Source organism: Salvia splendens, chromosome 1 (assembly GCF_004379255.2).
Source record: "Salvia splendens isolate huo1 chromosome 1, SspV2, whole genome shotgun sequence".
Lineage (NCBI taxonomy): Eukaryota > Viridiplantae > Streptophyta > Magnoliopsida > Lamiales > Lamiaceae > Salvia > Salvia splendens.
This window is the reverse complement of record NC_056032.1, coordinates 31,055,840-31,070,031: the sequence shown is the minus strand read 5'-3', so window position 1 is coordinate 31,070,031 and position 14,192 is coordinate 31,055,840. Positions and strand designations below refer to the sequence as shown.

At 36.6% G+C, this 14,192-nt stretch overlaps 1 protein-coding gene across 1 annotated transcript; it reads left to right on the top strand.

The window, feature by feature from the left end:
* Window positions 1-11,271: 11,271 nt before the first annotated feature.
* Window positions 11,272-13,694, top strand: LOC121798095 (selT-like protein). Its single transcript, XM_042196935.1, has 4 exons — window positions 11,272-11,529; window positions 11,804-11,868; window positions 12,561-12,879; window positions 13,314-13,694. The coding sequence occupies exons 1-4, from the start codon at window positions 11,350-11,352 to the stop codon at window positions 13,407-13,409; spliced, it is 660 nt and encodes a 219-aa protein (XP_042052869.1). The 5' UTR covers window positions 11,272-11,349; the 3' UTR covers window positions 13,410-13,694.
* The last annotated feature ends 498 nt before the right edge of the window (window positions 13,695-14,192 follow it).

The following is a 14,192-nucleotide window of genomic DNA, read 5'->3' as shown; positions in this document are numbered from 1 at the left end:
GTACCTTGACTTGTAGTCACTCCTACCATGTCTCTCTCAGTCACTAGGTGTTATGGAATGGTTATTCCTAACTCTATCTCAAAGAAGGCTTATATCCTCATGAAATGTCGTAAATCCTCCTTGCATAGCATTCACATTGTCCCGCACCTCATGCATCTCCTTCATGATTGAGGAGAACATCTCTTCGATAGTAACATCGGATGGTGAGACAACTTGATTTATAGGCGAGTCATGCCTAGAGTTCACCATTTCAAGTACCTACAAAACAAATTGCACAAGACTAGGGACAAGTCCCTTTTTGTTAGTAACACAAACAACACACACACCCAAGAATGGAGAATTTAGTGAGGAGCTCATTTCCCATAATATGTACCCCTTTCCCCAAAACTCACACCCAATGTCGCTCGGAAGGCTTAGAAATTTTGGTGGCTAGGATACTCTCCCTTACTTGCTCTCAACGATGATAATCCACAAGGGTAGCACAATTCACAAACAAGATATGCAACTAGGCAAGTAATTACTAGTTCTAGAAGCCAAAAGATAAGTGAAAGTAAGGTGCTAGGCCAATGGGACAAATCAACAAACACTTTGTGTGCACAATTTCACCCAACAACAATAGACCCAACAATTGATGTACTTTTGGTCTACAACTTTGGAACAATCACATTGACATACCCAAGAACACATATATCAATTTATAGCTAAAGTCCATGGATATATTTTGAAGTATCTCTTTTTTTGATAATTTTCTAACAATTACAAGAACAAGAACCAATGGCTCTTGATACCAAATAATGTGAATCTTAAGGATTCAAGACACATATGTTTGCCCCGAATTTGCTCTTGTAAATATTTCAATAACCCAAACAAACCCAACAAGAAATGAAACAATAAAAATGGTGGAAAAGGGAGAAGGTGAAGGTGTTATGATTTAGATAGATGCTTGGAACCTATGGACCTTCTACAAAACAATGAAGACAACCCAAGGCAACTTTCACCAAAACAAGAATCTAATGGCTCCACAAAACTAGCAACACAAGAACTAGAATTGCATACCTTAACATTCAATCTAAGCCCGGCAATAGATTAAAATGCAACCACAAGGGATTTTGATAAATCTTCAAAGATGAAGAGGAATGCTCATAATGGAGTCTTTGGTAGGTTTACAAAATGTTCAAAGCTGCCAAAGAAAAACCCTAACATGTCTATTTATACTAGAAGTGGAAAAGGAGCAAAATAAAATAATTCTTGGTCACAAAGACACATCCCGGACAAAACGCCCGACCGTGCATTTCCCTAGGTTCCCGCCCGAGCGAAGTTTCTGGACAAAAACGCCCGACCGGGCGTTTTTCCTCATGCAAAACGCCTTCCCGCGCATTTTGTTCTGCACTGCGCGGCTTTCTTAAAACGATCATAACTTCCTCATCCGGGCTCCGATTGAGGCATGCAAGATACCCAAGCGAAGCTCTTTCGACGATGAAGACAATGGTTATCTTAAGAGAGGATTTGGACTTTATCTTCATGGGACAATTCCGGTTTGAATCAGACCTCCCAATCCGGCTAGGCTCCTTGCCATGTCTCCACCCTCTTCTCGGACCCCAATCAACCCATGGCCCTCGACATCGTTGCATTCTATGATTGTGAATACCTGAATTCACATCAGCTAATTTCTTAACCACCCCTTCCTTACTTAGTGTAGTTATTTGATTTGGTACAGTAGCTATGTGATTATAGATTTTGATTTTGTTTGGGAACTTGACTGATGAGAAAGTGATGATGTTCTTGACAATTGTTTTAGAATATAGGATGAAACTTTGTTTACATAAAATGAAATTGGTGTTGCTAGATTCTTTGCAATATGATATTGAAACATAAGATTTGTTTGGGGTAGCAAAAAAATCAAGAATCTATGTTAAAGCTCTCTATTTCCTTTTGTACATGCTTGGCTAATGAGATGGATTGTTATGGAAAGAAGTTGGATTTGATAGTGTTACCTTGAATGAAAAGAATGAAAACGGAACGGGTGAGGTGACTTGATCATCTTGCTACCTTCACCATCCTCTCCTTCTTACTATGAAGGATTCTTGAAAACTTTGGTATTGTGGTATAGAATTGGTGTTGAAGAAAATTGAATGACAATGAGATGGTGATAATCTATTTATACACATTCTTGGTGTATCAAAGAATATGGTTACTTGATGAATCAAAGGAAGGTTACATTTGTTGACTAAAAGATAAAAGAGTTGATTGCCAAATGAGGTAAGTTGTCTCTTCAACCCATCATTCTTTCACATCCCACAAATTAAGGGGTCTTAAGGCATCACATCCTTCATTCATACTACCATAATGGGAAAGAATCTTACATCTTGTCACTCAAAATAACGGCCAGCAAGTACGGCCGTCGTTTGGGAAACGCGTGTCATCGTTTGATAAACGTGCTTGATGTGATGTGATTTCGTCAAAAGTCTTCTCTTAATTTGAAAGATGTGATGGTGATACGACTAATATTTATCTATCTTTTGTAGGTTCCGAAAGTGTGCGATGTAGCAATCGATAGGAGCACGAAATGAAGATGGAGGTCAGGGATGTGCACAACCGCTGAGACTCGGGGCTCATCTCCTCTTTTTGCTATATTCTCGATATTTAAAATTGTAATAGCGTAGGACTTTACAAATTCTATTTGAACTTATGTTAAAAGAACCCATAGATTTTTATACCGCATTTAGTAAAACTATTAAACGTCTTCTTTATGTTTATCGAGATTGTGCGCATTTTAAAACAGGAACCAACGAGAATAACAACTAAAGCAATGCGATATTGGATTGACTAGGGATAAAAAAGGGTGAGGGTTACATAAAAATCTTAGGAAATCAAATTCACGTTCTTTAATTTCAAGTAAAAAAATAGTTTAGAAAACTACCACCACATCCAAATTCACCTTTATCATCCTTCGATGAATAAAAAGAAAATGTTTCTTTATTGGCAATTATAATTGGAATATTACGGATTAGATAATAATATTGTGACTTAATTAATTATAGCTAGATTATGAATTAATTAAAGAATGCATCATGAAGAAAACCATTGGTCCAGGATCCATATCATAATTAAAGTACATATACTATATATGATACATAATAAAGTAGTCATACAAAATACGAGATTATCTAGTTTTTTTTATAAAGAACTATTGTATTGGAAATTGGTCATGCACTCAAAATACATGTAGAAATTATTAGTGGTGAATTCATCTACGAAATCTGATCAAATGCTGAAATCACATAAAGCAATAAGTAAGTAGAGTTTATTTATTGTGTCGAATTGTTCAACATGCAATATTTATTGCGAATCCAGATGTGGTCTTATTTATAATTTTTTTATGTTTAATTATTAGATAATTCAGAAAGAATATGCACTCTTTCCTTTTTAGGCTGTCCCATAAGAATATGTACTTTCTAATTTTAGAACTCTTTTCTCTTTAATAAGGCGGAACTCATTCTCCACTAACAATACTTTATTCACCTTTTCTCTCTACCTCTCTCTTATTTTACCAATTTTATATTAAAACTCATGCCGAACCCAAAGCTCATATTTTTTGGGAACGGGGGAAGTAACAAGAATAGAAAAAAGAAGAAAATGAGCAAATTTGGTCCATAACATTTCCTAATATCTTTTGAGGTTCGTCAACTATGAGTTAATATCAATTCAACTATTTTTTTGTTATTTTCAATATTTTCATGACCAAAGTACCCTCTAGGCAATGAAGGTCATTTCAATCTATCTACTCTTTTTTTAATTAAATTAGACGTCACCACGGTTCGTGAACCGCCGGTTCACGGTTCGGAACCGGCGGTTCCGGTTCAAGATTTGTTGGAACCGGAACCGGCCCGTCGAAGACCGCACGGTTCCGGTTTATGAACCGTGAACCGCCGGTTCACTTGAACCGGCCTAACCGTCGGTTGTTACCCGGTTCCGGGCCGGTTCGGCGGTTCGGCAGTTTATCCGATTTTTTTTTTTTTTTTTTGCATTTTGTAAATTGTAATTCAAGTTTAAAATGTAAAAAAACTTGCGTAAATAGCATTAGAATGAAGCGATGTACAAATGTAATTTTATTGATACAAATTACAACTTCAAAATTACAAATTACAACTTTAAAATTACAAATTACAAGTTAAAATTTACAAATTACAACATAAAAATTAGAAATTACAACTTCAAAATTATAAATTACAAAAGACTTAAAGTCTTCATTACAATTTACAAAATTACATATTCGAAATAAAGGGGAGAAAAAAGAAATAAAGGAAAAGGACTTGAGCTCAACTTAAATTTAAACTTAAATTTAAAATTTAAGTTGAAATATAAGTTGAGATGCCTACGTATCCTCAATGCTCAATTGCATTTTGGAATCAAAGTCCACGTAGTTCTCTTACCTTGCTTACCTATTTGGCTTGATCGGATGTATTGGCGCCTACTCTTCTTCGTCGGGGAAGTAGTCTTGGTCGGGTTGTACTACTAGTTTGTCCCAATCCGGTTCTTGGTCTCTAATTTCGGCGGAGCACCAATCATCAAGTAACATGGTGGCTTCCATGTTTTGTCCGGTGAGCCTACTTCTTCGGTCGTCCAAGACGTTGCCTCCAACACTAAAGGCGGACTCGACGGCGACAGTGGAAGCCGGAACCGAAAAGATCTCCTTGGCCATTGATGCAAGGATGGGAAAATCTTTCTCGTGTGAAGACCACCAATCTAGGACGTCGATTTGTTGGGGAACGGGACCTCCTTCTTCCTCATTGAATGAAAAGTGTGAGTCTAAATATAAATCTAACTCACTTACCGAATGTGCCGTCCTTCCTCCGCTGCTGAAGGCGTATAGGTCCGCCAATTGGGATTGGGTGTCGGGGTCATCAACTTGGAAGAAGCCAAAGTTCTGTGTTTGACGGGGGGTCTAGGTCGAACTTGGTGGGTAGTGTTGTACTTGACTTCGTAATCGTGAAAGAGAGCCCGCAAGTCGAACTCAAAATTTCTTTGGAGGCTTGGGAGGTGGGGGAGGTTTATTTGGAATGTTTGGGCAAGGTTTATGTAGTTGTCGTCGTCGTCAGTTTGCAAAGCTCGGAGTGGTTCAAGATCAATAGAAGCTAAACTGTTGTAATAAAATTCTAAAATTTTGAAAGTACCAACTAGTTTCCACTTTGGATCCAAAACTTTGGCAAGCAAAAAAACTGTTGGGATCTCATTGAAATACTTGAGCCATTTTTCAACCATGTAATATAAAACACACATAAGCTCAAGATTGTTTGCGGAATTTTTCATTGCAGTTTTAAAACCAAGTGATATGATCATGCAATGTTCTAAAACACGAACGGATGTGCAATAATACACACCCGATAACTCCATAGTGGCACTTCGAAAATTTTTGAATAATTTAAATAAACTCAGGCTTTGTTCCCAACAAGAAGATGTTAGATATAAATCATCAATAGGGTAAGTTCTATAAAAATCAACTAAATAGTCTATATGCTCCATTGTAGATTGCAACATGTCATATGTAGAGTTCCATCTAGTAGAAACGTCTAAAGTAAACTTTGTGTACCTTATTTTCTTCAAGTAGCAATACTTCTTCCACGCCTTGCCAATTTGAGGCTTCCAGTGGATCAAGGATACAGCTGTAGTAATAGGTTGAATATATCTTTGCCATAAAGACAAAGCATCTTGTACACATAAGTTTAAAATATGACAAATACATCGTTGATGAAAATACTTACCACTTATCACCGGGGAGCAAGCCGCAATTAAATCGGATATACTTGCGGTGTTGGCGGTTGCGTTATCAAAACCAACCGAAAATATCTTGTTGCATAACTCATACTCATTCAAAACTTGAATAATTAAAGAAGCAATTGCTTGTGCGGTGTGTGGGGAAGGAAATTGTCTAAAACCAATCAAACGTTTATTTAAAGACCAACTATTGTCTATAAAATGACAAGAAATACCCATGTAAGAATTTCGTTGGAAAGAATCCGTCCACACATCGGAGCAAATATTAACTTTGTGCCCCAAGGTGGATAGACTCTTTGCAATTTCCATTTTTTTTTAAAATACTGCCGGTTGTTAGATCTTTGAGCAGTAGAGGGGGGAATTCTTTTTGCAGCAACATTAAAAGCTTGTTGCATAGTCATTTCATATTTTCTGTCATTAAAAAAATTGAACGGCAAATGTTTCATTGCCGCCCATCTTACCATGGTATCGGTAGTATTTTTGGGATCGTATTTAAATAGTGGCGTACCTGTTTGAGACGATGAGTCGGCGGGGAAGTTGATTTGGGTTTGGGATCTAGAATGCCCAAATTCCACGGGGTGTTTTGCCTTCAAATGGCGTGTGAGAGTACCATATCCCCCACCGATTACAAATGGATAGACTTTATCGCAATAGTTGCAATAAGCTTTGAACTCGCCTGTCTCCACGGTAGTGGTCGAATCATCAGGATTAGAAATTACAACTGGGACCTTCTTGTAATGTTTGGTGAAGATGTCGGATTTCAACTTTGGAGGCATCTTCTTCTTTTGTCTCCCGGAAGGAGGAGGAGGAGCTTCGGCCTCCTCGTCATTTTCTCCAACTTGGCCGGCGCTAGAAGGTGGGAATTGATGCGATCCATCGTCGCCTTCGTCCGATGATAGATTCACATCGTATTCGAAACGCGAAGCCGAATGTGGCTCTTCGTCGCCGAGGGTGGCAAGTAACAAGGCCGCATTTCGATCTTCTTCCTCCTACGAGAATTATACACATTAAAACATATAATACTAACATATTAAAACATACTAACATATTAAAACATATTAAAACATACTAACATATTAAAACATACTAAAACATACTAACATATTAAAACTTACTAAAACATATTAAAACATATAAAACTTACTAAAACATATTAAAACATATTAACATATTAAAACTTACTAAAACATATTAAAACATACTAACATATTAAAACTTACTAAAACATATTAAAACATATAAAACTTACTAAAACTTACTAAAACATATTAAAACATACTAACATATTATAACTTATTAAAACATATTAAAACATACTAACATATTATAACATATTAAAACATATTAAAACATACTAACATATTAAAACTTACTAAAACATATTAAAACATATAAAACTTACTAAAACATATTAAAACATACTAACATATTATAACATATTAAAACATATTAAAACATACTAACATATTATAACATATTAAAACATATTAAAACATACTAACATATTAAAAATTACTAAAACATATTAAAACATATAAAACTTACTAAAACATATTAAAACATATTAAAACATATTAACATATTAAAACGTACTAAAACATATTAAAACATACTAACATATAAATCAAAGGAAGGACCACGCTGAGGCATTCCACAATAGGCCATCTTGCACAAGAATATAAGAAAAGGCGGTAGTCCGCACATAATCTTTTTCCGAGCAAGTATACCAAATGGTGCTCTCAAATTAAAGACTTATCATATAACATATTAAAACATACTAACATATAAATCAAAGGAAGGACCACGCTGAGGCATTCCACAATAGGCCATCTTGCACAAGGATATAAGAAAAGGCGGTAGTCCGCACATAATCTTTTTCCGAGCAAGTATACCAAATGGTGCTCTCAAATTAAAGACTTATCATATAACATATTAAAACATATTAAAACTTACTAACATATTAAAACTTATATCATATAACATAATAAAACATATTAAAAAACTACTAACATATTAAAACTTATTATAACATATTAACATAGTAAAACATTTAATTTAGAAGTTTAGAACTTACTTGTAATCGAAGAGCGGCTCGCCTTCCCACCTCCTCCGCAACTTGTGCTCTAGAAGGGGCACGACGACGCCGAGAGTCACTTTGATCTTGAGCAATGCCCTTGCCCCGATCACCACCACGACGAGATGAAGACATGATATTATGGAAATTGGAAGTAGAGAATAGATAGTAGTGTTTATGTGAATATGACTATATGATAACGTGAACAAGAACAACGTGAGTAAATTATGAGCGCAAACAACGTACACAACTTGAGAGAATGAGGATGGAGAATAGAGAAATTGAGATTGAGAGAGAAATTCTTATTAACACAAGAATGGGGTGAGTAGAAATGGAAGAGGAGGGGTATTTATAGGGGAAAATTGTGATTAAAAATTTTTAAAAAAAAATCAAATTTTGAAAAATAACGCCGAAACAGCCGGTTCGCCGCCGAAACCGCCGGTTTTCGGTGGAACCGGCGGTTTACGGACCGTTTGAATTTTCAAATTTTGAAAATTGCGGTGGGAAACCGCCGGTTTAGGCCCGGAACCGCCGGTTTAGGCCCGGAACCGCCGGTTTAACCCTGAAATTGTGAAAAGGCTAGGGAGTAGGCCTGAAATTGTGTCAGAAACCACCGAACCGCCGGTTCGGAACCGGCGGTTCCGACCCGCCGGTTACGGTTTGCATAAAATGAGGAACCGGAACCGGCCCGGCGGTTCCGGCGGTTCCGGTGCCGGTTCGAACCGCCGGTGACGGTTCCGGTTCCGGTTCGGAACCGCCGGCGACGGTTCCGGGCCGGTTCGGTTTGGAGACGTCTAATTAAAATATACTAATGTAATTTCTTCACCTCCTTTCTTCATCTCCTTTCTTCTTTCTAATTTTTTCTTTCCCTTTACCCTAAAAGACTCTAATACCTTAAATATTAAGACCCCAAAATATGTAATTTACTCTCTATTCTTCATTAAAATATGTAATTTTGTACCATTCTAAATTCCAGTCCAAACAAATCCCCGCCTCAGAAATCATGAACCTCATTTCAACGACCCGAAATCCTGAACCAAGATTCCCTAAAAATTCAATCTTTCCATAAGGAATTCCAAAGAGAGAATTGAAAGGGCCATGCATGAGAGCATCCACATCCGTGCTCTTTGGCAAGAGCACGGATGTGGGCCCGGACCCACTTTTATTATTTTTTCACTCTCTACTCTTCCAAGAGCACAACACCCACATCCATGCTATTCCGCATGGACATGCTCAAGGGTCCCACCATTCTATTATTCAATTTAAATAAAAACATTTCTACAATATTAAAATGCATTAAAAATACCCGGAATACTATTACAAATTACAAAAAAATTAAAAATTTCATAATTAAAGTCTTAAAAATTAAAAATTACATAATTTAAATCCTAAAAATTAAAAAATACATAATTAAATTCATAAAATTAAAAAAACCCACTACTCGTGCCCGAATTTCGCCCAAATGGATGATGGATGTGTGTATTTATAGATGATTTTGGGATTAATTTTTTTTTAAAAAATTTCAAAATTTTTTTAAAAAAACGGTAATACAACGGCTACATTTTTGGGAATCCGAAAATATATATTTTAAATTTTGGGTATTATTTTCGATTTAAAAAAAGAAAAAAAGAAAATGCCAACGGCCAATAGAAACGGGCCACGTTGCCCTGCTCAGCGGCACGTACGTGCTCTATGTATCGAGCAGAGCAGAGCCGTGCCGTTGGCAAGAGCACAACAGCGGACAGGGGCGTGCCATGCCAGCGGCACGGACGCCGTCCTCCGCAGCGAGCACTACTGCGGATGCTCTGAGGAAGTATGTTTTGTAGAGAGAGAGGGGGTTATATTCATGTTTTGTAGAGAGAGAGGGTTATTGAATATACTGTGGTGTGGTGGAGGAGCATTGTGCATAAATTAACATTTGTCTTCAGGGTAAAGGGAAAGAAGAAAGAAGAAAGTGGATGAATAAAGAAAGAAAAATAAATTAGTACTCTCTTCGTCCCCAAAGAATATGCACTTTGAGTTCGGCATGGATTTTAATGTAAAATTAGTAAAGTAAGAGAGAGGTAAATAGAAAAGTAATTAAAGTATTGTTAGTGGATAATGGGTCTCACCTCATTAGAGAGAGAAGACTTTCTAAAATTAGAAAGTGCACATTCTTGTGAGACGAACTAAAAAAGAAAGAGTGCATATTCTTGTGGGACAGAGGGAATAGTACATACTTTAATGAAAATGAGAGTGTGAATAGATTGAATTGCCCTGCATGGCTTTAAGGGCATTTTCATCCGAAAAATATTGAAAATAGTCAAAAGTAGTTGAATTGATATTAACTTATAGTTGATGGACCTCAACAGATATTATGAAATGTTACAGACCAAATTTGCTCATTTAAGATAGTTGATTTACTAAAAAAATATTCCCTCTATTATTTAAATATAACAATTCTTATCGAAATGGAATGTAAAAGAACGGCTCAAATTTAGCATTGAATGAGGAGAATAGATTTGAATTTAGGCATAAAACCGTATACATAATGAAACAGCGTTGCAAAATGACATACTACTACTACTACATTTTGGTGCACCGCACATAGACTTATCAAATAGGTCGGGCCGACTTATGGTTATGGGCTGGTCTAGGAAGTAGGACCTGCCTACTTTAGAAATGGAAGGAGCTTGAGCTGTGCCTGGGCTTATATGTTGTAACGAGTTTGAGTTAGCTTTTTCTAAACCAGGATCGACCAAGGGTCAAACTTGTTAGAAGCTCAGTCCAAATTCTTGACCAACCGAGGATAGGGGTGGCTCAAATATATACTCTCTCCGTCTGTTATTTATATTCTCATTTGGACTCGATATGAGTTTCAAGATATTATTTGACTTCGTGAAGTAAAAATGGAGAAATGAGTTAGTGGAATGTGGACTCTACTTTTATATACTCCCTCTGTCCCATAGAAATAACCATATTTCCATTTTCGTTTGTCGCATACAAATAGTCCATATCCATTTATGAAAACATTTTTCTCTTTCTCCTTTACTTTATCATTTATGGGTCTCACCATTCACTACATAATTTCAACAATTTTTTCTTATTCTCTTTTACTTTACAAATTACACATTAAAATTCGTGAAGGGGGAATATGTATTTTATAATAAAATATGAGTGCAATGAGTTAATTGAATGGTGGGGTCTATTTACCTAATTGGAAAAAAAAAGTAAAAGTGACTTTAAATGGTGGATATCTCAAAAGCAAAATGGAATATCACGGATGGAGGGAGTTATGAATTAACCTAGTCTAATAAGTTGGCCCATTTTAGACATCTCTTTGGGCTTGGATCGACTGGATTGAATATATACATTTATGATTTGATATACAATTTGGGTAAAATTAAATTATTTACTCTATATTGATGCAGTACAAGAATTAAATTTACCCTCGAATTCAAATATCTGTATTCGCCTAGTGTTAGCTCTTGCACGGCAAAATCGGGAGCTCCGTCGCAAAAATGGATCGGGCACAGCTTCTATTGGTAGGCCTTCCCCTTTTCCTCTTCTGCTCCGACATCTTCAGCCTCTTTGCTCCAGCGCCGTCGAAGCCAGCCGCTCCCCACCACTACCACCACCGCCACCCCGATTCGCAGCCACTGATCCAGCCCCGCCACACCCCCCTGGAATTTCCTACTCAGGTCCCCGATATCATCAACAATTTGAGGATGTGAATTGGAATTAATTGTATTCTGCGATAGATGGATTTTTAATTTTACTGAATTCGAATTATTATGAGTAAATTACTGTATTTGTTTATATTGTGTCTTCGTTGATGGTATTAGGTTTTGTTTAGCTCCCTTAATTTGGATTGAGATGGTGTGGATTTATCTATGAATCATGAGTTTTCATTACCAATTTCGTGTACTTCACTTATGACTTAACCCACTTTGTTTCTTTTCCTTTTTGGTTCAGAAAACAAGCGGGATTGGTTATGGAAACACTGTTAGCATTGATTTTTGTTCATCCTGTTCTTACAGGTATTTATAGACACACACACATAGCAATGTAATCAAATGCAAACTCTAAATATTGTACAAACTCCAAACTATGATCTGGACTATTATAAAATAATAGCCGTAGAAAATATCAACACAGTGTCAACGGTTGACACCGTGTTGATATTGTATTGACATTGTATTGATATTGTGTTGACATCAAAATCTTGAAATTTTATACTGTGTGTTGACAGTGTTGAAAAGTTTGGAGTTTGTACAATATATGAGTTTGCATTTTATCACTACCACACACACACACATATATATATATATTACCCAATTCTAATCGAAATTTAGTAGTTATGGTTGAGCTGACTTGTTAAAAATTTCAGTTGAGATTTGGTAATGTTTGTACGGAGTACTAGTTTATAGATTCTCTATGCTTACTATGTTTTGTATTGAAGAGGAAGAAAAAGGAATGATTTAATGTGCAATGAGCGTGCCTTGTGTGAGAATACATGAAGAGAGATTCAATATCTTTTAGGAATGTTAGAATTGGATTTGTTATCTTTCTACAAAAGTTTGTTTGTCCTCTAGATATATGCTTGAGAATGTTACACGAGTAACCGTGAAGGCAACAGAGTGGTCAAGAGTGGAAAGTCGCTGAAATTGAGTGTAAAAATAAAGTTTATCCTATATCGTAGCAGTTTATTTATCTGCCTCCGTTTTGGCAGAGGGACCGCTGTCACAATGAAGAATATGTTAGAAAGTCAGTTTCCTGGGATCAATGTTATTCTTGCAAATTATCCTCCTCCTCTGCCTAAGCGCTTGTTGAGCAAGGTCGTGCCAGTTGTACAATTTGGCGTGATTGGCGTCATAATGGGAGGTGAGCATATTTTCCCGAGGCTAGGATTAGCTGCACCACCCCAATGGTACTATTCCATGCGTGCAAATAGATTTGGGAACATGGCAAGCACTTGGCTACTTGGAAACTTCGTCCAGTCCTTCTTGCAAAATTCTGGTGCTTTTGAAGTGCACTGTAATGGTGAACTGGTAATGTTTCTCTTATCTTTCATCACTAATTCTTATTTATATATGTTACGGACTGATAGTTTGTGGTGATAAATTTTCGTTATCAACTTGCTTTATAGATTTGCTGTCTATCGGAAGATATGATGTTTCATATTTGCCTAGATTCTGAAACTATAGGATTTATGGGGATGCAACCTTTTGTAGTACTACTATATTAAAAAATTAAGTGAGATTAGGAATAAGTTAGGGCTTGTGATCTCCTACAAGGTAGTTGAATCTGGGCGGAAGATGGATCTTTTCCTTTATGCGTTGCCCCTCAAAAGGTGCAATGTTGCCCCATAGTTAGCGATTGCAGAAGGTGTCGATTAGAATATTTATAATAGAGTCAAATAGGTGGTAGTTGAATAGTCGCATACATCATTGTTTTTTAGCAATCCGTTGTTTCTCTTATGCAGGCATTCTCCAAACTTAAGGAGAATAGGTTCCCCGGAGAGATAGAGTTGAAAGAACTGGTTGCTCGTAGGATTGTTAATTCAAGATTGATCATTTGATTTTTATGGCTGATGGAGGGCACTCGATGCAAGAGTTTTAAAGAATATCGGTAAACGTTAGTCCTAGTTTACTCTATAGAACTTTATGGTTTCCTCATATAGAATGGCATGTGTATTCGAATGATTAGTTCTTGTCATGCTGCTCGTATTCTGCAGTAGTTTTCCGTTTCGATTTTTATAGCAATGTTATACTACTGTACATGGATGAAAAGCAAATCGCAACAATGGTATAAACAAAATAAACCATGGCAGTGACTACAAAAATGGAGGCTAAATGCTTATCTATATGTGTTCCATTGCTTTGCCTTGACAAGTTCATAGCCAACAGATCTATACACACACGGACGGAACTGGAGCAGGGGCTTGGCCGGCGCCGGTCCCGGTAACCTCACTGTAGCCGCCCCTGCATATGTCTCTTTTTCGTTGTTTACAGAAAGGACTGAGGGAAAGGGGAAGGAGACCACAGGAAAAAGGAGAGATAATTAGAGGAGATAATTATCATTAAATTTTCAGCTGTGTGGGGTCCACTTTTATTTAGAAAATAATTACTACTCCCTCCATCCTTTAAAATTTGGCACAATTTGACCCGGCATGGGTTTTAAGAAATGTAATAGTAAGTGAGTTGAAAAAGTTAGTAGCATGTGAGTCCTACTTTTATATATTAATTTTAAAATAAAATATGAATGGAAGGAATTAGTGGAATGTGTGGTCTACTACCAAAATTGGTAAAAGTGAAAGGTGATAAATTTTTAGGGACGGATGAAAAAGGAAATAAGTGACAAA